This window comes from Trachemys scripta, chromosome 8 (genome assembly GCF_013100865.1).
Source record: "Trachemys scripta elegans isolate TJP31775 chromosome 8, CAS_Tse_1.0, whole genome shotgun sequence".
NCBI classification, from domain to species: Eukaryota; Metazoa; Chordata; order Testudines; family Emydidae; genus Trachemys; species Trachemys scripta.
Window position 1 is genome coordinate 43,703,707 of NC_048305.1, and position 19,380 is coordinate 43,723,086.

The 19,380-nt window shown below is 48.3% G+C and overlaps 1 protein-coding gene across 2 annotated transcripts in view; it reads right to left on the reverse strand.

The window, feature by feature from the left end:
• PACS2 (phosphofurin acidic cluster sorting protein 2) overlaps window positions 1-19,380 on the reverse strand; it is a 188,045-nt gene that overhangs the window by 115,234 nt on the left and 53,431 nt on the right. For both annotated transcript variants that reach the window (XM_034778929.1, XM_034778930.1), the window contains exons 2-3: window positions 9,173-9,260; window positions 3,664-3,753 (exon numbers count right to left, since the gene is read on the reverse strand). In XM_034778929.1, coding sequence (XP_034634820.1) covers window positions 3,664-3,753; window positions 9,173-9,260 — 178 coding nt within the window. The remainder of the gene's footprint in view (window positions 1-3,663; window positions 3,754-9,172; window positions 9,261-19,380) is intronic.

Here is a 19,380-nt window from a genome sequence, read left to right on the forward strand (position 1 = left end):
TGATTAATTTTTTTAATCGCTTGACAGCCCTACTGACTACCCAATGGTTCTCTCTCAAGAGCCAATCCTGCACCTCACAGGTGCTGACAGGCCTGGCAGAGTCTGGCTTGTTCTTCAGGGTGACAGAGTTGTGTCCTGTCATCACCAGCAAGGCCAGGCAGTGTGACTGAGGTGCTGTCAGGATTAATACCCTGGGCTTCCAACGTTTGGGTTTTGGTTTTAGTAACTACACAGCTGTTCCTGCTGAGAACTCTTGGCCTTCACTTCAGGGCCAAGTATCATCTATGGGAATTTCCTTTCTGAAGTGTCTGACACACTGAGACCCAGGGGTGGCAGGATACCCAGCAAAACTCCTTGTGGTTCACGTGTTCTGGAAAGGCTGGGCCCCGGGAGTTTGAGTGTTTCAATCAGTACGCAAGATCCGGTTTTATTATTAAGTAATAAACTTATTTAAAATGGAGTCTGTACACATGGAAAAGCACCTTCTCACATAAGAATACAGTACACACAAAAGAACTATGTTACAAGAACAGCCAGGTTGCAAAGTCAAGCATTTGATCTGCCTGGGCATATGCATTATGATACAGTATTTAAATACATGATCACATAATTTTTCTACTGTGCCACATTCAGTGCACAGGATGGACTCTGCTAACAGAATGAGTAGCCACACAATGTTTTTTCCTTGTTGTTCAATGTATGCAGTAAATTAGCCCTGGGCCACACTATTCAAACCCTACTCTGAAAATACAATTATTAATTGCCTTGCGGGCTTTTCCATGGTGATCATCACTAATGTATGTGAAACACTCAGATACTATAATGAATTTATTTTCAAAATACCTTTGTGAAATGAGCAGTGCTATTATCTTCATTTTACAGACGGGGAACTGAGGCATCAAGAAACTAAGGTCAAGAGTATCCACAAATTTTAGGTCCCCGATTTGAGATGCCTAGGACCTGATTTTTCAGAGTACTTAGCATTATACATCACTTCATACATTCAAAGCACAGCTCTGCACTTCAAAGCACTTCTGCAAATTAGACCACAAAGCTCAAGTCAGGCACCAAGAAAATGAGGAACACAATTAGAGAACACATCTTAAACAACTTGCCCAGCAACTCTGTGACAGAGGCAAGGACAGAATCCAACTTTCCAGAGCAGCATTCAACTGCGCTAACCAAGCTCTCCTCCCCCTGCCTCATTCACCACACATCTTCAAATTTCTGCAACAACCGAGGCAGAGGCCCTATAGACAACAGCCTCCTTCGTTATACAGGCCTGATTCATCCTGAGAGCACCATCCATCCTGTGCACTGATTGAGGCAGGGGTGATGCAGAAAAACAGTATGTGATCATGTAATTGGAACTAAAAATGTATATTCACAGATGGGCCTGTGCAACCCTAAGCCAGTCCCCCTGAATTCAGGCATATCCTAAATGTTGAGAGTTTGAATTTGCAACCTGAATGTTCTTTTAATGTAGCGTGTTTGTGTGTAAGTAATTTCCTAGGTTTTTAAAAAGCAAAACTGGAAAAAGGAAGATCCATCATGTGGCATCCTATTGATATCAGCATGGGTCATCAGTAGGTTGGAACTTTAGAACCATCAAACAGACCTCTGCAACTTGAACAAATGACTAACAGTAATAAGTTGCCATCCTCTGGACCAGCTCTGGAAAGGTGGCCAAGTTAACGTTTCCCATCAAAGGGAAAAAGATAAAAGCTTTATTTTTAAAAAGCAAGCACAGCATTTGCAGAATCCGAAGTTGCCAAGTGACTAACAATCAGAGAACTCTTTGTGTGCACCTGTGGTTCTTGTTTTCCTCCTGTTCTAAAGCAGTTTTAAAGCAAGTTCCACTCCTGACTCTAGCAGAAGGGATTTTATGCGGCCTCCCAGTTACCCCCTTCTGTAAAACGTGGGGGATGACACTAGTCTAAGGTACCAAGTATCAGAGGGGTAGCCGTGTTAGTCTGGATCTGTAAAAGCAGCAAAGAATGGCACCTTATAGACTAACAGACGTATTGGAGCATGAGCTTTCGTGGGTGAATACGACGGAGTGGATATTCACCCACGAAAGCTCATGCTCCAATATGTCTGTTAATCTATAAGGTGCCACAGGACTCTTTGCTGCTAGTCTAAGGTAGGAGGCCTGGTTTGTGGTAAGGGCTATTGAGTGCCTAGAATTAACAGCAGTCAGTGGAAGAGCTGGACTAGACTGCATGGCCTCCTGCCAGCTCCCAGCCAGGAGGCTGCTCCCCATGTGTGGCATTCCTTGTCATTGAGGAGCAGTCACTTATTCTCTCACAAGGGTACCCCAGAGGAGTAGGAAGAGAGTGAGCAGAGAAAGTAGCCCATCCCTCAGACCTAGCAGAAGGTAGTGATGGGGGAGCCTGGAAAAAAGATCAGGAAATCCAAAGCCACTCCAGGAGCATCTGCGGAGAAGAGTGCTGGAGGATTTTGGAGATGAAGGAGAGGAAACGGCAGGCCAGCCTGAGGCAGCTGCTCCAATTATACAGCTTTCTTCATTCTATTCATCCCCCATAGACTGCCTGGCTCCTAACGCTGCTCCCTGTCACCCCCAGGCCTGCCCTGTTTGCCCCCAACCCCCCTGCCTGCATCCATACTGGGCCACTTCCTCCTTTTCCCTCCACATTGCCTGGATGCTAGAAGCAGGGCCAGCTCCAGCATTTCTGCCACCCCAAGCAAAAAAAAAAGCCGCGATTGGCGGCGGCAGTTCAGCGGCAGGTCCTTCGCTCCTAGAGGGAGTGAGGGACCTGCCGCCCCCGAATTGCCGCAGGTGCCGCCCCTCTCCCTTGGCCACCCCAAGCACCTGCTTGTTAAGCTGGTGCCTGGAGCCGGCCCTGGCTAGAAGGAGAGCAAAGTAAGCACAGGAAAAAGCCTTCCTGCTGGGCTCACTGCCTGGGCCCGCAACAGCCCCAGCAACCAGGAGCAGCAATTGAAGGGAAAGTTTTTCAGCCCTGCAGCACTACTGGATTCATGAGATCCAAGCTAGGTAACAGACTGCATGCGGGGGGGGGAATAATGTCATATACCCCAACACAGGACATTCTGCATTTCTGCTGGAGGGAACGCTGCTGCTGCTGAGCAGGATGTTCTCTGTGCATTCTGGGGGGGTTGGTGCATGCTCAATATAGACAATTGTCAGAGATTTTAGATGCCAGCCTTAAACTCACTAAGCATATGGAAACTACCATTTTCAGAAGCTTATAACTTGCCCATATCCAACCGATTTCCACGGGAACAGAAAAATGTACCTCTCACTCCAATGCTAGCCCTGTCAAGTTTAAAATCCTTGCTCCAAAGCATGGAGGTGCTAGAGCTTCTCAAAACAGCTGCAAGAATTTAACATTGGCACGACAACCTAATTTTCTCCAGTCTTGCTCTTGGAAGTGGCTGGACCATTTTTGCTGAAATGTAGTAAAATATTCAGCCTGAGGCAGAAACTCCATCACATGGAAAATTTCAACCCAAATGGTTTTTTAGCTTATAAGCACTGACTACGGGTGCCATTGCCATAACTGCCTATAATTATTTCAGAGGAACATTTACATTAAGACTTGTTAAAACAAGTACATGAAAACTTGGTTTAATGCAAAAATCAGATGAGCACATTCACTGTGGACTTTGTTACTATGTTACCTGTAGTGAAAAAGTTAGTGCAAGTTCGGTTTCCACATGTCCGCTTGGTGGTAGCACAATTTCATGAGACCGTAGTATTCGCTTCGAGCCCTACACAGAAAGAAAACCTGGTAAGGTAAAGGTCTGAGTATCAGTCCAGGCTTATTCCTTTCACCCTTTGGGAACTGGCTAGTGCAACCTGGCTCATTGCCAAGGTTTGGACGCAATCAACAAGGGCCACTCTTGCAGACAGCAGGGTTTGTGGTGAAAAGATGATAGAACCTCAGTGTTCCAATCACCTCAGGAATGGAGGTTGCTGATAACTCAAACGTTCGTAACTCTGAACAAAACATTATGGTTGTTCTTTGAAAAGTTTACAACTGAACATTGACTTAATACAGCTTTGAAACTTTACTATGCAGAAAAAAAAAATGCTCCTTTCCCTTTTTATAGTAGTTTACATTTAATACAGTACTGGATTTGCTTTTTTTTCCCCCCCCAGTTGCTGCTTCCTGATTGTGTACTTCCAGTTCGAAATTAGGTGTGTGGTTGACTGGTCAGTTTGTAACTCTGGTGTTTGTAACCCTGAGGTTCTACTATATGGTGCTGTTGGATGGAAGCTAAAGGTAGTCCAGCTTGAAGCTAGTCATGCTCTGCTCCCTGACACCATCTACACCCTATCCCCCAGCCACCCTTTCCCTTGTGTTGCCTCCCCTGTTGCCAAACCCATTTCTACATCAGGCAGCACCAAGGGAAGCAGCAGCTTCTCCCAGCAGAGCAGGGACACAGAGGGGCTCTATGCTGAACAGCAGACAGGCTGCAAGAGTGAAGTGGGATCCCTGTTCAGGGATAGAGGCCTATTCAAACAGCCATCATGGGTGCCAGTAAAGGGGAGATGAGGCCTCATCTGAAAGAAATGGAGGTAGTTGTAGGAATGGCTCATGTGCCACATAGCGGGAGCGCCCTAGACTAGTACCATTTATTGAGGACATGGGAACTTCTCCTTAGGGATCTATGGCAAAGTGATTATAACAGTATTGTATGGCAAACTTAAAAGTAAGCTGTCACTTGAAATTTCTGGGGGTTTTCTTGGTCCTGCTGCCAGGCTGGGGGTCTCCACAGGGAAGCGCACAATCTGGAATCAGCAGCAGCGAGTCTGCAGACAGTTCACAGTACAGTGGAGATGAGTTGTGTCTGTTTTCAGGAGCGCCCCACTTTGTTGCTCTGGCTTTGGGTTCTTAGGTGTTACTGTTCTGAAATCTAAGGAAAATATTGTGCTACACTGCAGCCTTCCAGCAAGAATACATTTTTAATCTAACTTGTCTCTGTTTATGCTGTGAACATAACAGTAACAGATTGACTATGCCCTCTTCCAACAAAGACCTACCCAGATGAAAAGCAAAGCACTTGGCCATTGGGGGATTTGGACATATTTGCAGTTAGTAATACAGTAGTAGCATACAGCAATATTTCTGCAGCACCAGCCCCAAATGTTCAAAAAGCATGTGATTCTTTTTAAAAATAATCTTATGATTTTTAAGCTAATAAATAGAGGGTTCTTTTTATCTGCCTGCTGGGTTTTGAATCCTTAGGTCAGGTTTACCAGCTTCTCTGCAACCATTAAAGATATAAATTAACTTCTAAAATGAAAGCTGAGATTCTCTCCTAATCAAATGACTTTGGCGGCTGGGACTTTAAGAGAAAACACCAAACACTAAGATTTGCAATAAGACTGGGAGAGCTGATGTGACTGATTTGGAGCAGCACTAATATATGAATAGCACATGCTAACTGTATGACTATATTGGTGCAACTCTACAGGTGGCTGTCAGCAAAAATAAGCAGGAAGGAAAAAAGAGTTCAAGTTAAGCTACACTCCAGCAAACACTTGAGGGCTACTAAAGGACAGTGGCAGAGCTATAACCTCCAACGACTCCGGCTTGATTCTCGTTCAGCCTACAGAAGGGTCAAAGGCCAGGAACCCAAAAGAACTATGCAGGGTTTAAAAGGGACCCTCAGAAGTGGGGACAGTTTTTCAGGGGAAACCAGATAAAGAGCTACTCAATCAGGGCTGTCTGAAGAAGGTAGGTTTGCCTGCAGTACTACCTGGGGACTGCAAGCCTTGAGACAGGGGACGTGTGTGTGTAGACAATTTTAAAATCCTCCCTGAATACTTTGTTTCTACCATTAAACACTACTTGGGTTTTTAAGAAGGCTGTCTGGTCTCTGTATACAACTGGTCAGACTCCTGAAGGAAGAACTGCAGGTGTCTGAACTCAGTCAGACCTGTAGGTTATTGGTGGATGCCCAGGGGGCTGTATCCCAGGGCTTGGTCTAAGAATGGGAGAATTCTCACCCCAGGAGAAGTAAAAGCAAGAAGCCTGACACTTGAGTGTGTGCACTCAGCTGAGAAAAGGGAGAAAGGGGCACCCAGCCCTGCAACCATGACCATTATCAACACAGATGTTCTGTCAGTGACAGACCTCCTCCTAGTTGTGACAGTGTGGCTTTATTTGTTATGCCATGCAGAGACTATATAATAAAGGACCAACACAGCTGCCTCCTGAATATACCACTGTATTCAAAGCAGACAAAAGGGACCCGAATGTCCGATAAAGTCTCGGGAAATGCTGTTGAATAACAAAGTCCAAAAGGGTCTCCCCAGGACAGGTACAGGCCTGGGAGGTGTTGGCAAAGCTGGGCTAGTTAAGATGGCATTTTGTCATGTCCTTTGGAAGGAATCTAGGATTTGATTGTAACACTGTATCTTTGCAATTCTCTTTATAAAAAAGTGGATTAAGTCACTAGACTGAAAGCTCATGCACTTGGCGAACCGATATCACTGACATCTGAAAACGGCCTCCGTATGAGGAACTTGAGCTCATGTGCACCAAGTGACCCCAAAAGAGCTTTATCAGCACATCTGAATATTCAAATGTGTCAAGACCACAAACCTATTGACTGCATCTGGTGCAGCAGAGACACTGGTCCACCTTCAATTAGTTCATCATAGGACAAAATAAATGTGGATGGTAATCAGTGACAGTACAAGGTCAGCTCAATGGCACCCACACACAAAGCAGTAGCTGTAGCCGCCACATCCCCTACAAAGGCCATCTGGAGATAATGCAAGGCCAGGTCAATGATGGGTGAGAGGAAGGATGGTCCCGTGGTTACAATTCTAGCTTGGGACTTGAGAGTAGGGTTCCAGTCCCTGCTCTGCCACAGACTTCCTGCAGGACCTTGGGCAAGTCACTTAGTTGCTCCGTGCCTCAGTTTCCCATCTATACAATGGGATAATAGCCCTGCCCTGCCTCACCAGGGGGTTGTGAGGTTAAACACATTAAAGATCAGGAGGTGCGCAAATGTTATGGTGACAGGGGCCAGAGAAGTACTCAAACTGTTTCCATCATGCCCTTTTCCCCCCATATACTTAATACTTTCCAGGAATTTGCTACTTTTGCTGTTTTACTGTGTATACCACAGGATTTTTTTTTTTTTAAACTTGAGAAAAACTCTCCCTACAGTGAAAACAGCTGCCTCTTCAGACCTGAAATTTGGCACGCCCATGGTGTTGTGTGTGTGTAGTTCACATGCTGCTCAGTCTCAGGAAGGGCGCATGTAAGTGACAGGACAATCATTTGGGAGCGTGAGCAGTGGAACAGAGCTAAGTGATATGAGCCCCAGATGGGCTTGGAACCCCTCTCCACAAGCCCCTTCCTCACCTGTGAGAAGGGGCTCAATAAATCCCTTGGCTCCTGAAGGCAAGGGGGTACAGAGCCCCTTGCTCCGGCTCAGGATACCCATGTGGGGTAGGCACTGCAGGGCTCCCTCTCTGCCTCCCGCCAATATTCCTTCTAGCTGGTGCCTGAAATCCCCACAGCCCTGAACTGCCAGCTTCCTTCATCTCCCTATTAGGGGCACAGAGGGTTGCTATGGGGCTATGAGGAGCACCAGGAAGCCCCTTCCCCTCCCCCCACATCCCTCCCCCCAGATACCTTAACCCTCCCTATCAAAAACTGAGCGTATGTGCGATTCCCACCTCCTCTTGGCGATATAACCTGAACTGTGCTGCATAGGAATGGCGAGCAGTGTGATTAGCTTCACTAACTCTATTTCCTGCTTTTCTAGTAGCTGTATGCAGTTTTTCCTCAGCCAACATTCTCATAAGGGGCACTGAAATCTGTTTCCTGATATCCTAGCATAGGGGTTCTGGGAACTGAACGCCCTCATTCTGGAAGGGTACGAGGAACACCGAATTAACAAAGCTGGTTGGATGCCTGTTCGTTAGAGAAGGGAGGGGACGAAGAAAATCTGTGATGGAAACATTTTTGGATTTAAAGAGGAAGTGGCAGAATCGGTACCCCAAATAGCAACAGACCTGCTAGGGCCTGCTGGAGATGAGGACTTGACAGCCTCAACGTGCACAGATGAGGTTGTAGCAGTGTTTCTTGCTGCTCTCAGAGTGGTAGTGACAGCTGGTTGAATCTGTAGCTCTGTATTTGAATATTCTGAGTCTTCTTGTAAGGTGAACCCTTCAAGTTTAAACTTTTGGGCTAACATGTTTTCTTTTGACACAACTACTAAGTTCTCTGCAGGGTTTCTGGCTGCAGCAGCAGATTTAATCAACTTCAGCTCAAGATTAATGAGGTTTATGCCTGGGAATCGCCTTAGCTTTTAAACAAGGCTTAAGCACTGTTCAGTGACAGGAATCCCTGTACGTTGGGCTGAGCTTACAAGTAGACCAGGAATGTACCCCATTGGACTCCTGCCTACATGCAAACTGATGTATATACACAGTATGTATAAAATCAATGCACTAATTTAGACACTTACAGGTCCATATAACACACTTACAATGCAAGTTCATACACTTTAAAATATACATTATTTTAAAGTCAAGTGATATCCATTTTCTTGCATGTTGCACCTCTTTGAAACCTATGAAAAGTCACTGTTACCAGGACTACTGTAGCAGTGCAGTTGGTAAGTGATTCTATAGTTATTACGAAGCAAAAAAGCACAAGGAAAATCCTCTGAAAGTGCAAAAGGGAGCACGTTAACTCTTGCCCTTCTGTAGCTCCATTTGACTGGCCCTAAGCTATCTAGGAGGGGAAAAACCTCTGTTCTGCCCTGAGACAAGATGTAGCATGTAAAATAGGTCAAGAGGTTGAGTTTTGATGAAGTTGGGAGAATGAGGGTTTGCAACAGAAACTCAGTTTCATAATATAAAGCTACTTTTGGCCTTAACGATGGAAAGTCTAACTCACCCTGTGACGATATACTTAAATAGACAGTGGAACTATACAAGAAAGGGAAAATTGACAAGATCTTACTCACGTACCTAACACTGCACAGCTACTTAAACAGCTTATTGTGTTAGTGGAATAGTAGGTGATCATCTCCTTGTACACATGCGTTACAAGATGCAGCCTTAATTTTCATATTTCTTGACATTTCAGCACTTAACACTGCAGCTGTAGTGTTGCACTTACCGTTAAAGGTAGGCTAAGTGTTAAATGCAAGTTACCTGCATTTTGACTGCAATGACCACAGAAATGAGCTCCTTATCCAATTCCTTTAAGACGACCAATTTCTTTAAAGTCAAGGTACACAACCTGTAAGCAAGAACACAGGAGAAGCAGCTATGAGTTATGCCTGGAAAAGGAAAGGATATAAAGTCAGAGCACCCTGGAGGTACAGCATGCCCTTGAGATGAATTTCTTCCTTTTCCTTTTATGTATTGGAGAACAGAGTACAGACTACTGCCCCACAAGCTAGGTTTAAAAACAACAAGTTCTTTAAGCCAGACAATCAATAGAATTTAGAGTGCACGTTTTCAAGTGTGTTGGCTATTTCACTTTGCAACTCCTGGCCCAGGAAGACCTACCTTCTACCTGTTTGTCAATTGCTGTGTTCATGATTTCTTTTAAAAGTTAATAAGCAGTTCTGGCCACCCAAATGGAAAAAACAGGGATTTAAGCTCTTCCCTCTGCCCTCTGCTGTTGGCATGCTAAGCAGATGAAAGTAGTGTCACACGCCACACATTGCTACATTGCTTTGGTCAAAGCTGTTAAGAACATAAGAATGGCCATATTGGGTCAGACCAGTGGTCCATCTAACCCACTATCCTGTCTCTGACCATGGCCAGTGCCAGATGTTTTCAGAGGGAATTACCAGAACAGGGCAACTTATGGAGTGATCCATCCCTGTTATTCAGTCCCAGCTTCTAGCAGTTAGAGGTTTAGGGACACCCAGAACATGGGGTTGCGTCCCTGACCATCTTGGCTAATAGCCACTGATGGACCGATCCTCCATGAACTTCTCTACACTTTCAGCGGTTTTCTGCTCTAAGTTTCACTGGTGACAGGGAATCCGTGAAAGTAAAGCGCTGGTTTGTGTACTCAATTCCTCAGGCGTCAGAGAGTGTTTACATTAGCAGGACTTCCATCACAGATGAGAGCAGCGCTCTAGGGCAGCTATCCCACAGTGCAGCTCTCTTCAGTTTGACGATGGGTCTTGTGGGAAGGGGGGTGGGGGTGATCACGGGCATCCTGGGTCCCTGCACAGCCTTCTCCTCCCCAAACACTGATAAGCTCCAGTAGCTCAGCATGGCTCCATGCAGGGGATCACTTGCTCGGTGGAGCAGGCATTGTCACCTGGCCAGATACGTGAGCACTTGCCAATAAAACAGGAAGGGGAGTTTCAAAATTCCCGGGGCTTTACAGGAGGAGGGGTGGATGTCTGTTTACCTGGCATCAGAGCAGCAGAGCTGCTGGCTAGAGTGGTCACCTAGGCACTGTGGGATATCCTCCCGAGGCTAAAAGCTGTGTAAACAGGAAGAACGTGTCTTCACTTGCACATCACTGCAAAAGCATCACCGGTAAGAGCTGTACGCCTCTCATGAAGGTGGTTTTCTTTTTGAGGTGAAACTTCTGAGTTTCACTGCAAAAAGTCATTAACAAGTGTAGACGTTCCCATGGTTTTTGAGCAAAAAAGGGATTTTTTCTGCTTTAAAATGGCAAGTGTAGATATGCCCTAATTCTTTTTTGAACAGTATTATACTTTTTGGCCTTCACAATGGTAACGAGTTCCTCAGGTTGAGTGCATGTTGTCTGAAGTACTTCCTTGTTTGTTTTAAACCTGCTGCCTATTAATTTCATCAGGTGACCCCCCATTCTTGTGTTATTTGATGTCATTAGTGATCCAATACCATTGTGCATTAAAATAATTCCTTGTATAAAGTACAGATGGAATTAGTGCAATACACAAATGTTAATATCAAGAAACAAGCATTAGTGTCTGGATTTTAATATTGGGCTGGCCAGAAAGAAGCCCATCCTCTCTGCATGCTCAGGGAAGATCCTGCTTTACTCAGCCATTTCTCAGACACCTCTTCCCAGCACAGCTCCTAGGTATGACTTCTCCTAGAAGCAGTGTATAAGGCTTACAACTCTACAATTTGGCTTGGTGTTTGGTGTGCATGATTCCATCAGATCCTCTCTCTCTATGAGAACAACAGGGACTCCAATCTCTTTGGAGTTATCCTCTTAACTCTCCACATTTGTATTGTCTATGCCTGCTTTTTTTTTTTTTTTTGATGGTCCTCGTCATCACAGATATTGCCATTCCTCAGCATGAGTTATGCCAGGCTGCAAGGAGATGCTCTGGTCTCACAAGAGATCAGATGTGAAAGGCAGCAACTAAGCAGATTCTGCACCCACCCGTATTACTTTGCTCCAATTCAATACTGCCCATAGATCAATGGTCCCCAAACTATGGGGCATGCCCCCCTCAGTTGGCCCAGGCCAGCCCCCATGGAGGGTGGGAGGGAGCACCACCCAGCCCTGATCTACTCCAGATTACATTATAGGTAAGGGGGGCAATGACAAAAAAAGTTTGGGGGCCACTGCCATAGGTGAAAGGAGCCTAGTCAATTTCCTTTAAGAGACCCACTGATTAATGGAAAATCTTTTGGAACAAAAGAGGAGAGGACAATTTGGTGAGCAATTCACACACCCCCATCCCATGCCCTCGCACCATAACTATATACAAAACTGCCCCCTACAGTGCATGCAGAAGCAGCAAGTGTGCAACTGACAAGCTTACTCCATTTTATTCCTCTCTTGTTTGGCCATTGGGAAAATGAGTGCTGCTCTACATGAAGCACATTCCTGTGCTACTAGCAACACCTGGGAATGAGAGGAGATCAATAGACAGTTGATCCAATCACCTCCTTCCCATGTGTGTCCTATCCTATACTCCCAGTAAGAGCGGAGGACCTTGTCTCTCATATATCTGTACATTGCACTTCCTGCCCCAGCAAGAGCAGGAAATGAAACTGATCCATACTGTGTTGGTTTCATTTCCTGGCTGCTGCTCCTGCAAGCATTGCATGAAGGTCATTGAGTCCCCTGGTACCCTGTCATATAACCTTGGTCACAAACTCATCAAGCTGCATCTTCAAACTAGTTAGGTCGTCTGCCCCAACAGCTTCTATTGGGATGCTGCTCCAGAACCTCTCTCTTCTGATGGTTAGAATTTGGCTTTGGAGCGGAGTCCGGAGCTGGAGCGCGGAGCAGCCCCGGAGCAGTGGAGCTGCAGGTTTTTACCTGGAGCTGAGCCGGAGCACAGCTCCAAAGCCCTAGAAACCTAATTTCCAACCTAAATTTACTTAGGGCCACTATTCCATTTGTTCTTGTGCCAACATTATCTAGCTTCCACAGCTCCTCTTCCTCCCTGATGCTTATCACTTCAGCAGGACCAGCAGCACACACTCCATGCTGGGAGCAGGGACACCTGCCAAAGGGGGCAAAGGGCCCCACATCAGACCAAACTGGAGACTGGCGAGGCAATTCACTCAGCCCCTAAGAGAGAGCAGATGTGAAAGAGCAAAGGCCCCTCTAGCAACCCCTCCTGCTGGCAGGGCTCCAGAGGGACCCATATGCATGTTCCATCATACAAGAGATGCAAAACATTGACACCCTCTTCCACCCAACCTCCTCCCACCCCCAACACCAACCATGGACAAAATCCCAGAAAACAAATGAACCTAAACAATTAAAATACAGAACTGTCGCATCTTATGCAGGGGTTAGGTTCTAAAGCCAGCATGTAAGGAGAAAATCGCATATAGTCAAAACCCCAGACCAGCAGCGAGCTGAGCTGGGCCAGTGGCCGGAACCCCAGATCCGCTCAGCCCGCCTCCGGTCTGGGGTTCCGTCCGCCGGCTCCTGCCAGCCAGGGACACGGCCCCGCTCAGCTGCTGCCAACCCAGGGTTCCATCCATCAGACTGAGCGGGGCCGGCTGCCAGGACCCAGGCTTGCAAGGGGCTGGTGGCCGGAACCCCAGAACAGCGGTGGGCTAAGTGACTCAGCCAGCTGATGGTCTGGAGTTCTGGCTGCAGGCTCCTGTTAGCCGGGGTCCCGGCTTGCAAGGGGCTGGTGGCTGGAACACCAGACCGGCGGCGGGCTAATCAGCTCAGCCAGGTGATGGTCTGGAGTTCCGGCCACTGGCTCCTGCCAGCCGGGGGACACGGCCCCGCTCAGTCCGCTGCCCGCCCGGGGTTCCGTCCATTGGGCTGAGCGGGGCCAGCAGCTTACAAGGAGCCGCTGGATAGAACTCCAGATTGTCAGCTGGCTGAGCCGCTTAGCCCGCCGCCGGTCTGGGGTTCCAGCCACCAGTCCCTTGCAAGCTGGGACCCCGGCTGACAGGAGCCAACAGCCAGAACTCCAGACCATCAGCTGGTTGAGCTGCTTAGCCCACCGCTGTTCTGGAGTTCCGGCCGCCGGCCCCTTGCCAGCCGGGGTCCTGGCCGCCGGCCCCGCTCAGCCTGATGGACGGAACCCTGGGCTGGCAGTGGGCTGAGTGGGGCCGTGTCCCCCGGCTGGCAGGAGTGGGCAGACGGAACCCCAGACTGCGCATAGTTGCAGTTGCGTAAGTTAAACGCATGTATGATGCGACTCCACTGTAAAATGAAAAGCTCTACTCCACATAGAGATTTTACCCCCCAAATGATCCAGAGAACCACAAAGTCCCCAAGGAACTGCATTACTATCTATTTTACACAGAAATGTGTGCAACACTGGGACAATTCATAGTACCTCTGGGTCTCAGTTTCCCCATGTGTACTACAGGGATAACAGCCCTGCCCTGCCATACAGGGGCGTTGTGCGGATGAATACATTACAGATGGAGAGGTGCTCAGATACTACAGGTATGGGCAGCAATGTAGAACTCTGACAAACTCAGCTCTTCCTTGGCCAGTTGAAGAGAGAGGGAAAAAAGGGAGAATGGAGGCTCTCATACAGGAAGTCCATCCACACAGAAAGGTGGAAGCTCAAACTGAGGGAAAGTGGGAAGGGAACAGCACAGAAAGGCAGAAACAGGGGGGGAGAGGAGAGGAGAGTGAAGGCCAGTATGTTTGACTGCACATCTGTTTTTTACTGTGTGCCAGCACTAATTAGAAGTGATTCAGAGATAAATGTGTCCCCTACTCCAGATTGAGGGAGGGAAAGAGACCTCCATTCCTCACCCTGTCCCAAAAGAAATGTCAGGTGTTAAGCACATGCATGCTGCAGCATAGTCAGGGACGAGTTGTGATGCCATTTGTTTTCTTTGTAATGCTGTAGCTGGAGAACACTCACACCCCTGCTTGCCAAAATCCACAGAGCTGTGGCTGGTCAGGTGATGAGAGCAGAGGCATTGTCACTGCTGACAGACCAAAACAATAGGATCTTTTTGATCATCATACCCAAAGCTTGAGAAGGGAAAAGGTACAGCAGACACAGAAAGATACAAGGGGAGTTCTGTTCTCCACTGACATTCTTTCAATTAGTCCTTTATAAGCTTTGATCAAACCCTTGCAGCACTGCCGCCTGAGAAAGCCCCTTTTACAGTGATCAGGGAAACAAAAGCAGTTAAAAAAAGACATGAGATACATCTGCTTTCTTTATCCATGATTGCCGGACAACTGGTACTAAAAGGCTCTTCACACCAACAACAATGAAGCATTTATATCCTCTAGCAGAGGAGGAGATTCAGAGAAATCCACAGTGTAAAAATCATTCATGCAGTCAGCGTGTTTATTATTGCAGGTCTAAATTGTCTAGCTTCTATCTGTTACTTTACAAATCAAAACAGGAGATGGGAGGAGACTAATGCTTGCAAAAAACAAAAAAAACCCAACACATTTTAAAAAGGTTATTCCAAGGGTATATTGATTGCAGCCACAGCCACATTTGGAGTAATGCACCAACAGTTGATTCAGTGGCTAAAACCAATGGGAGGCCTCCATGTCCGGATGCATACATAGAACAGCACCAAGATTATCCAAAAAGGAGGCACAAAGGTATCACCCCCTTTGTGTTCCTGTCCACCTGCTTGGAATTTAAGTGATAACTAAGTCTCGCAGATCAGCAATTGTCTGCTCTTAACATCTTTATTAACTAACTAGAAAATGTCGCAATGAACATGTTAAATTTCATGAGCAATACTAAATTGAGAAGAGTTATTAACACCAGGAAGGACAGAAATACACACTGACCTAGAGAGATCTGAAACAGAAAAATGATTTTCAGCTTGGAAAGATACACTCAATATACATAGGGAAAAATAACCTAGTACACAGCTATCCAATAGGAAGGAGGAAACTTGGAATCAATACTGCGAGAGACACCGAAGGCGATGACAGAAGTAGGCTGAATGACTTGTAAATATTTCAAAACTGCATATTGTGCATGTGCAGCAGAACATTTTTAGTGCACTTGTTTCAGCATCCATCTATGACGTACAGTTAACCCACAAAAGCTTAGAACCCTCACTTTTGTATTCCTTGCTTTTTATCTCAACTGTGGAACCATGCAATTTTTGCATTTAATAGATACATAATTTTGATTATTCTTGCTCATTTCATTTATGCCAAGGTTGGGACTGAGACGGACTTCCGCTCTCAGCTTTTATTGGCAGAGACCTTTTGTGTTTGTTTTTTTTTTTTTTTGCTTTTCTCCAGGCACTTAAATATCCATTGGGAGCACAGATGGGTGACACTCAGTTTCTGAATCTGAAATAGAACCTTGGGCCTTCCCTTAATCATAAGCCAGGTTTCCATTAAAGAATCGGAGGTTCTTGCCTAGATTCTGCATCAATTAGAGTTACAAACTACTACAGAATAAACATGTCCAATGAAAATAAAAGGCTGTCTTTCTAAAGTAAAGATGTGATAGCCTGACACTAGCTTCAAACAGAAACCTGGTCTTCTCCAATTTCTTCAGCCCCACACTGAAGGTATAGAATCATAGAATTGTAAGGCTGGAAGGGACCTTGAGAGTTCTCCTAGTCCAGGGGTTCTCAACCTTTTTCTTTCTGAGGCCCCCCGCAACATGCTATAAAAACTCCTCAGCCCACCTTTTCCACAACTGTTTTTCTGTACCAGTAGAGTAAAAGCCAGGGCCAGCATTAGGGTGTAGCAAGCAGGGCAATGGCCTGGGTTCTGACACCACAGGCAGCCCAGCAAAGCTAAGTTGCTCAGGCTTCAGCTTCAACCCTGGGCAGTGGAGCTTCAGCTTGGGCTCCAGCTCAGGGGGCAGGGCTCAGGCTTCAACTTTCTGCCCTGGGACCAGCTAGTCGAAAGCCGGCCCTGCACTCTGATTTATTTTGATGAATCCCCTGAAACCTGCTCACTGCCCCCCAGGGGGCCACGGACCCCTGGTTGGGGAACCACTGTCCTAGTCCATCCCCCAATGGTGAGGCAGAATCAAGTATATCTAGACCATCCCTGACACGTGTTTGTCCAACCTGTTCTTATAAGCCTCCAACAATGGGGATTCCATAACCTCCCATGGTAACCTACTGCAGTACTTAACCATCCTTAGAGTTAATATCTAACTTGTATCTCCCTTGCTGAAGATTAAATCCATTACTGCTTGTCCTACTGTCAGTGGACAGGGAGAACAATTGATTCACATGCTCTTTGTAACAGCCCTTAACATCTTTTTCAAGACTAAACAAAGAATCACAGAAACGTAGGACTGGAAGGGACCTTGATAGGTCATCTAGTCCAGCCCTCTGCACTGAGACAGGACTAAATACAGTAACTCCTCACTTAACATTGTAGTTCTTCTTCGAGTGCTTGCTCATATCGATTCCAATTAGGTGTGCGTGCGCCGCGTGCACGATCGTCGGAGAATTTTCTACCCTAGCAACACCCGGCGGGTCGGCTGTGGAGCCCCCTAGAATGGCGCCTTCATGGCGCTGGATATATACCCCAGCCGACCCGGCGCCCCCTCAGTTCCTTCTTACCGCCCCTGACGGTCGTTGGAACTGTGGAGCGCGACATAGCTGTTCTCCACTCTCCCTAGCTTATTCCGTTTTTGTAGATAGTTGTAGTTGTAGTTGTTATATAGTTTTAGATAGTTGTTCAGTTTACCCTTTAATAGTTGTAGATAGTTAAGAGGGGATTAAGGGGGTTGTTCTTCTCCCCTTTTTCCCCCGGCGCATAGCCGGGCTCATGCCCAAGGCTCCCGGCTTTAAGCAGTGCGCGTCCTGCGCTAAACATATGCCCACAAGTGATCCGCACGACTCATGTCTGAAGTGCCTGGGAGAGTCCCATCAAACAGATAAGTGTAAGATCTGTAAGGCCTTCAGACCGAGAACCAAAAAGGAGCGGGACTTTCGGCTTTGGCAACTCCTCATGGAGGCGGCACTTAGCCTGGACACTCCATCGGTGCGCGTCAAGCCCCAGCCCCAAGCGCCTCGGTGCGCAGTGCCCCTGCGGCACCGACTGCCCCTGCACCGCGGGTGGAGTCGGACAAGCCTCCGCGGCACCGGACCCCTTCGGCACCGCACCCGCCGCAAGTGCCTCGGCGCCGATCGTTATCCCCGGGACATAAGAAATACCGTAAGGCGCAGGAGACTGCCGTCCTGAAGACGCTGGCCCCCCCGGTGCCGGGGGTAGAGCCGCGTCCACCGGTGGAGCACCAAAAGCAGGTGCCTCCGGCACCGTCGACTCCGGCTCCGAGGCCGTCGAGTCCAGTGCGGACGGGATCACCACTGCGGTCAGTGGTAGAGCCGTGTCTCCCGTCGACCCCAGAGACCTTCGCGACGGCGAGAGACTTGATTGCTCTCATGGAGCCGGCACCGCCCCAACTACCGGCACCGTTGGCTCCTCGTCCGGTGCAATCCAGGGGAAAACCTGCCATGATGCGCCCACCGTCTCAAGGTCTGGAACCACGGCACCGATCCAGGTCACGAGGCAGGTCCCGATGCCGCTCGCAGTCCCGGCGCCGACTATCACCTCGGCACCGGTCGTACTCGCGGCTAAGATCATCGTCGCGGCACCGTTCTACGTCCCGGCACTGTTATGATCGTCGGTACCGTTCGAACTCGAGACGTAGTTCCCGGCACCGATACGAGCGACGCTCGACGTCGAGGGGCCGCTCCCGGCACCGGGCCTACTCGAGGTCCCCTTCCAGGTCCAGGTCGGACTCTCGGCACCGACGCGGTCATCGGCACCGATCCCGATCTCGGCACCGCTCACCCCCGGACCGGCACCGAACGGCACCGTATCTTCCGGAGCTCATCTCGGCGCGGTCGGCACCGCCATGGCCATCGAGATCAGTGTCCCGTTCCTCCGATGGGGCATCGAGATCGGCATACCCCCCTCAGGGGCAGGCCGCTGAGCCGGACATGGGCCACTGGCAGGAGGTAGCGGAGGATCCCGCTCAGGGACCTTCACACTGGTCGTTCTGGACCCCGTGGGCGTACCACCAAGCGCAAGGGGCTCCACCACCATCAGCCTCTCGCTCGGTGCACTCTGAGCGAAGGGCCCCAGAGTCCACCATCTCTCGCCCTCCTCCAGGGGGCATGGAGGCGTCCGTGCCCGCACCACCTGACGTCCTGGACCCAGGGCTCATTGGACCATGACCCGCCCTTAGATCCCTTGCCACCTGAGGCATCTTCCTCATCTTCCCCAGATGAGGCGGTGGTGGGCACAACGAGCACAGGTCCACCCCCGATAGATCTCCGGACACACCAGGACCTATTACGTAGGGTGGCATGTAATATGGACCTACAGGCAGAGGAGATAGTGGAGGTGCAGGACCCCATTGTGAACATCCTCTCCGCGGATGCCCCATCCAGAGTGGCGTTGCCCCTGATCCGTACGATCCAGGCTAACGCCACTACGATATGGCAAACTCCTGCCTCTATTCCACCCACAGCCAGAGGGGTGGAAAGAAAGTACTTTGTCCCCTCAAAGGACTATGAGTACTTGTACACTCATCCCCAGCCGTGTTCACTGGTGGTGTCATCGGTGAATGCAAGGGAGCGCCACGGTTAGCAGGCCGCAGCGCCCAAATCGAAGGACGCTAAGCGCTTCGATTTGTTTGGGCGTAAGGTTTATTCAGCCGGGGGGCTACAGCTTAGAGCGGCTAATCAGCAGGCGCTCCTGAGCCGCTATAACTTTAATTCCTGGAACTCTATGGGGAAGTTCAAGGAATTGGTTCCCCAAGACTCCAGGGAAGAGTTTGGGGCCTTAGTGGAGGAGGGTAAGAAGGTGGCACGGACCTCCTTACAGGCCTCCTTGGACATAGCAGACTCGGCTGCGAGAACCCTGGCTTCAGGTATCGCTATGCGGAGAATCTCCTGGCTCCAGGTCTCGGGCTTGCCTCCGGAACTGCAGTAAACTCTGCAGGATTTACCCTTTGAGGGACACGGATTGTTCTCGGACAAGATGGACT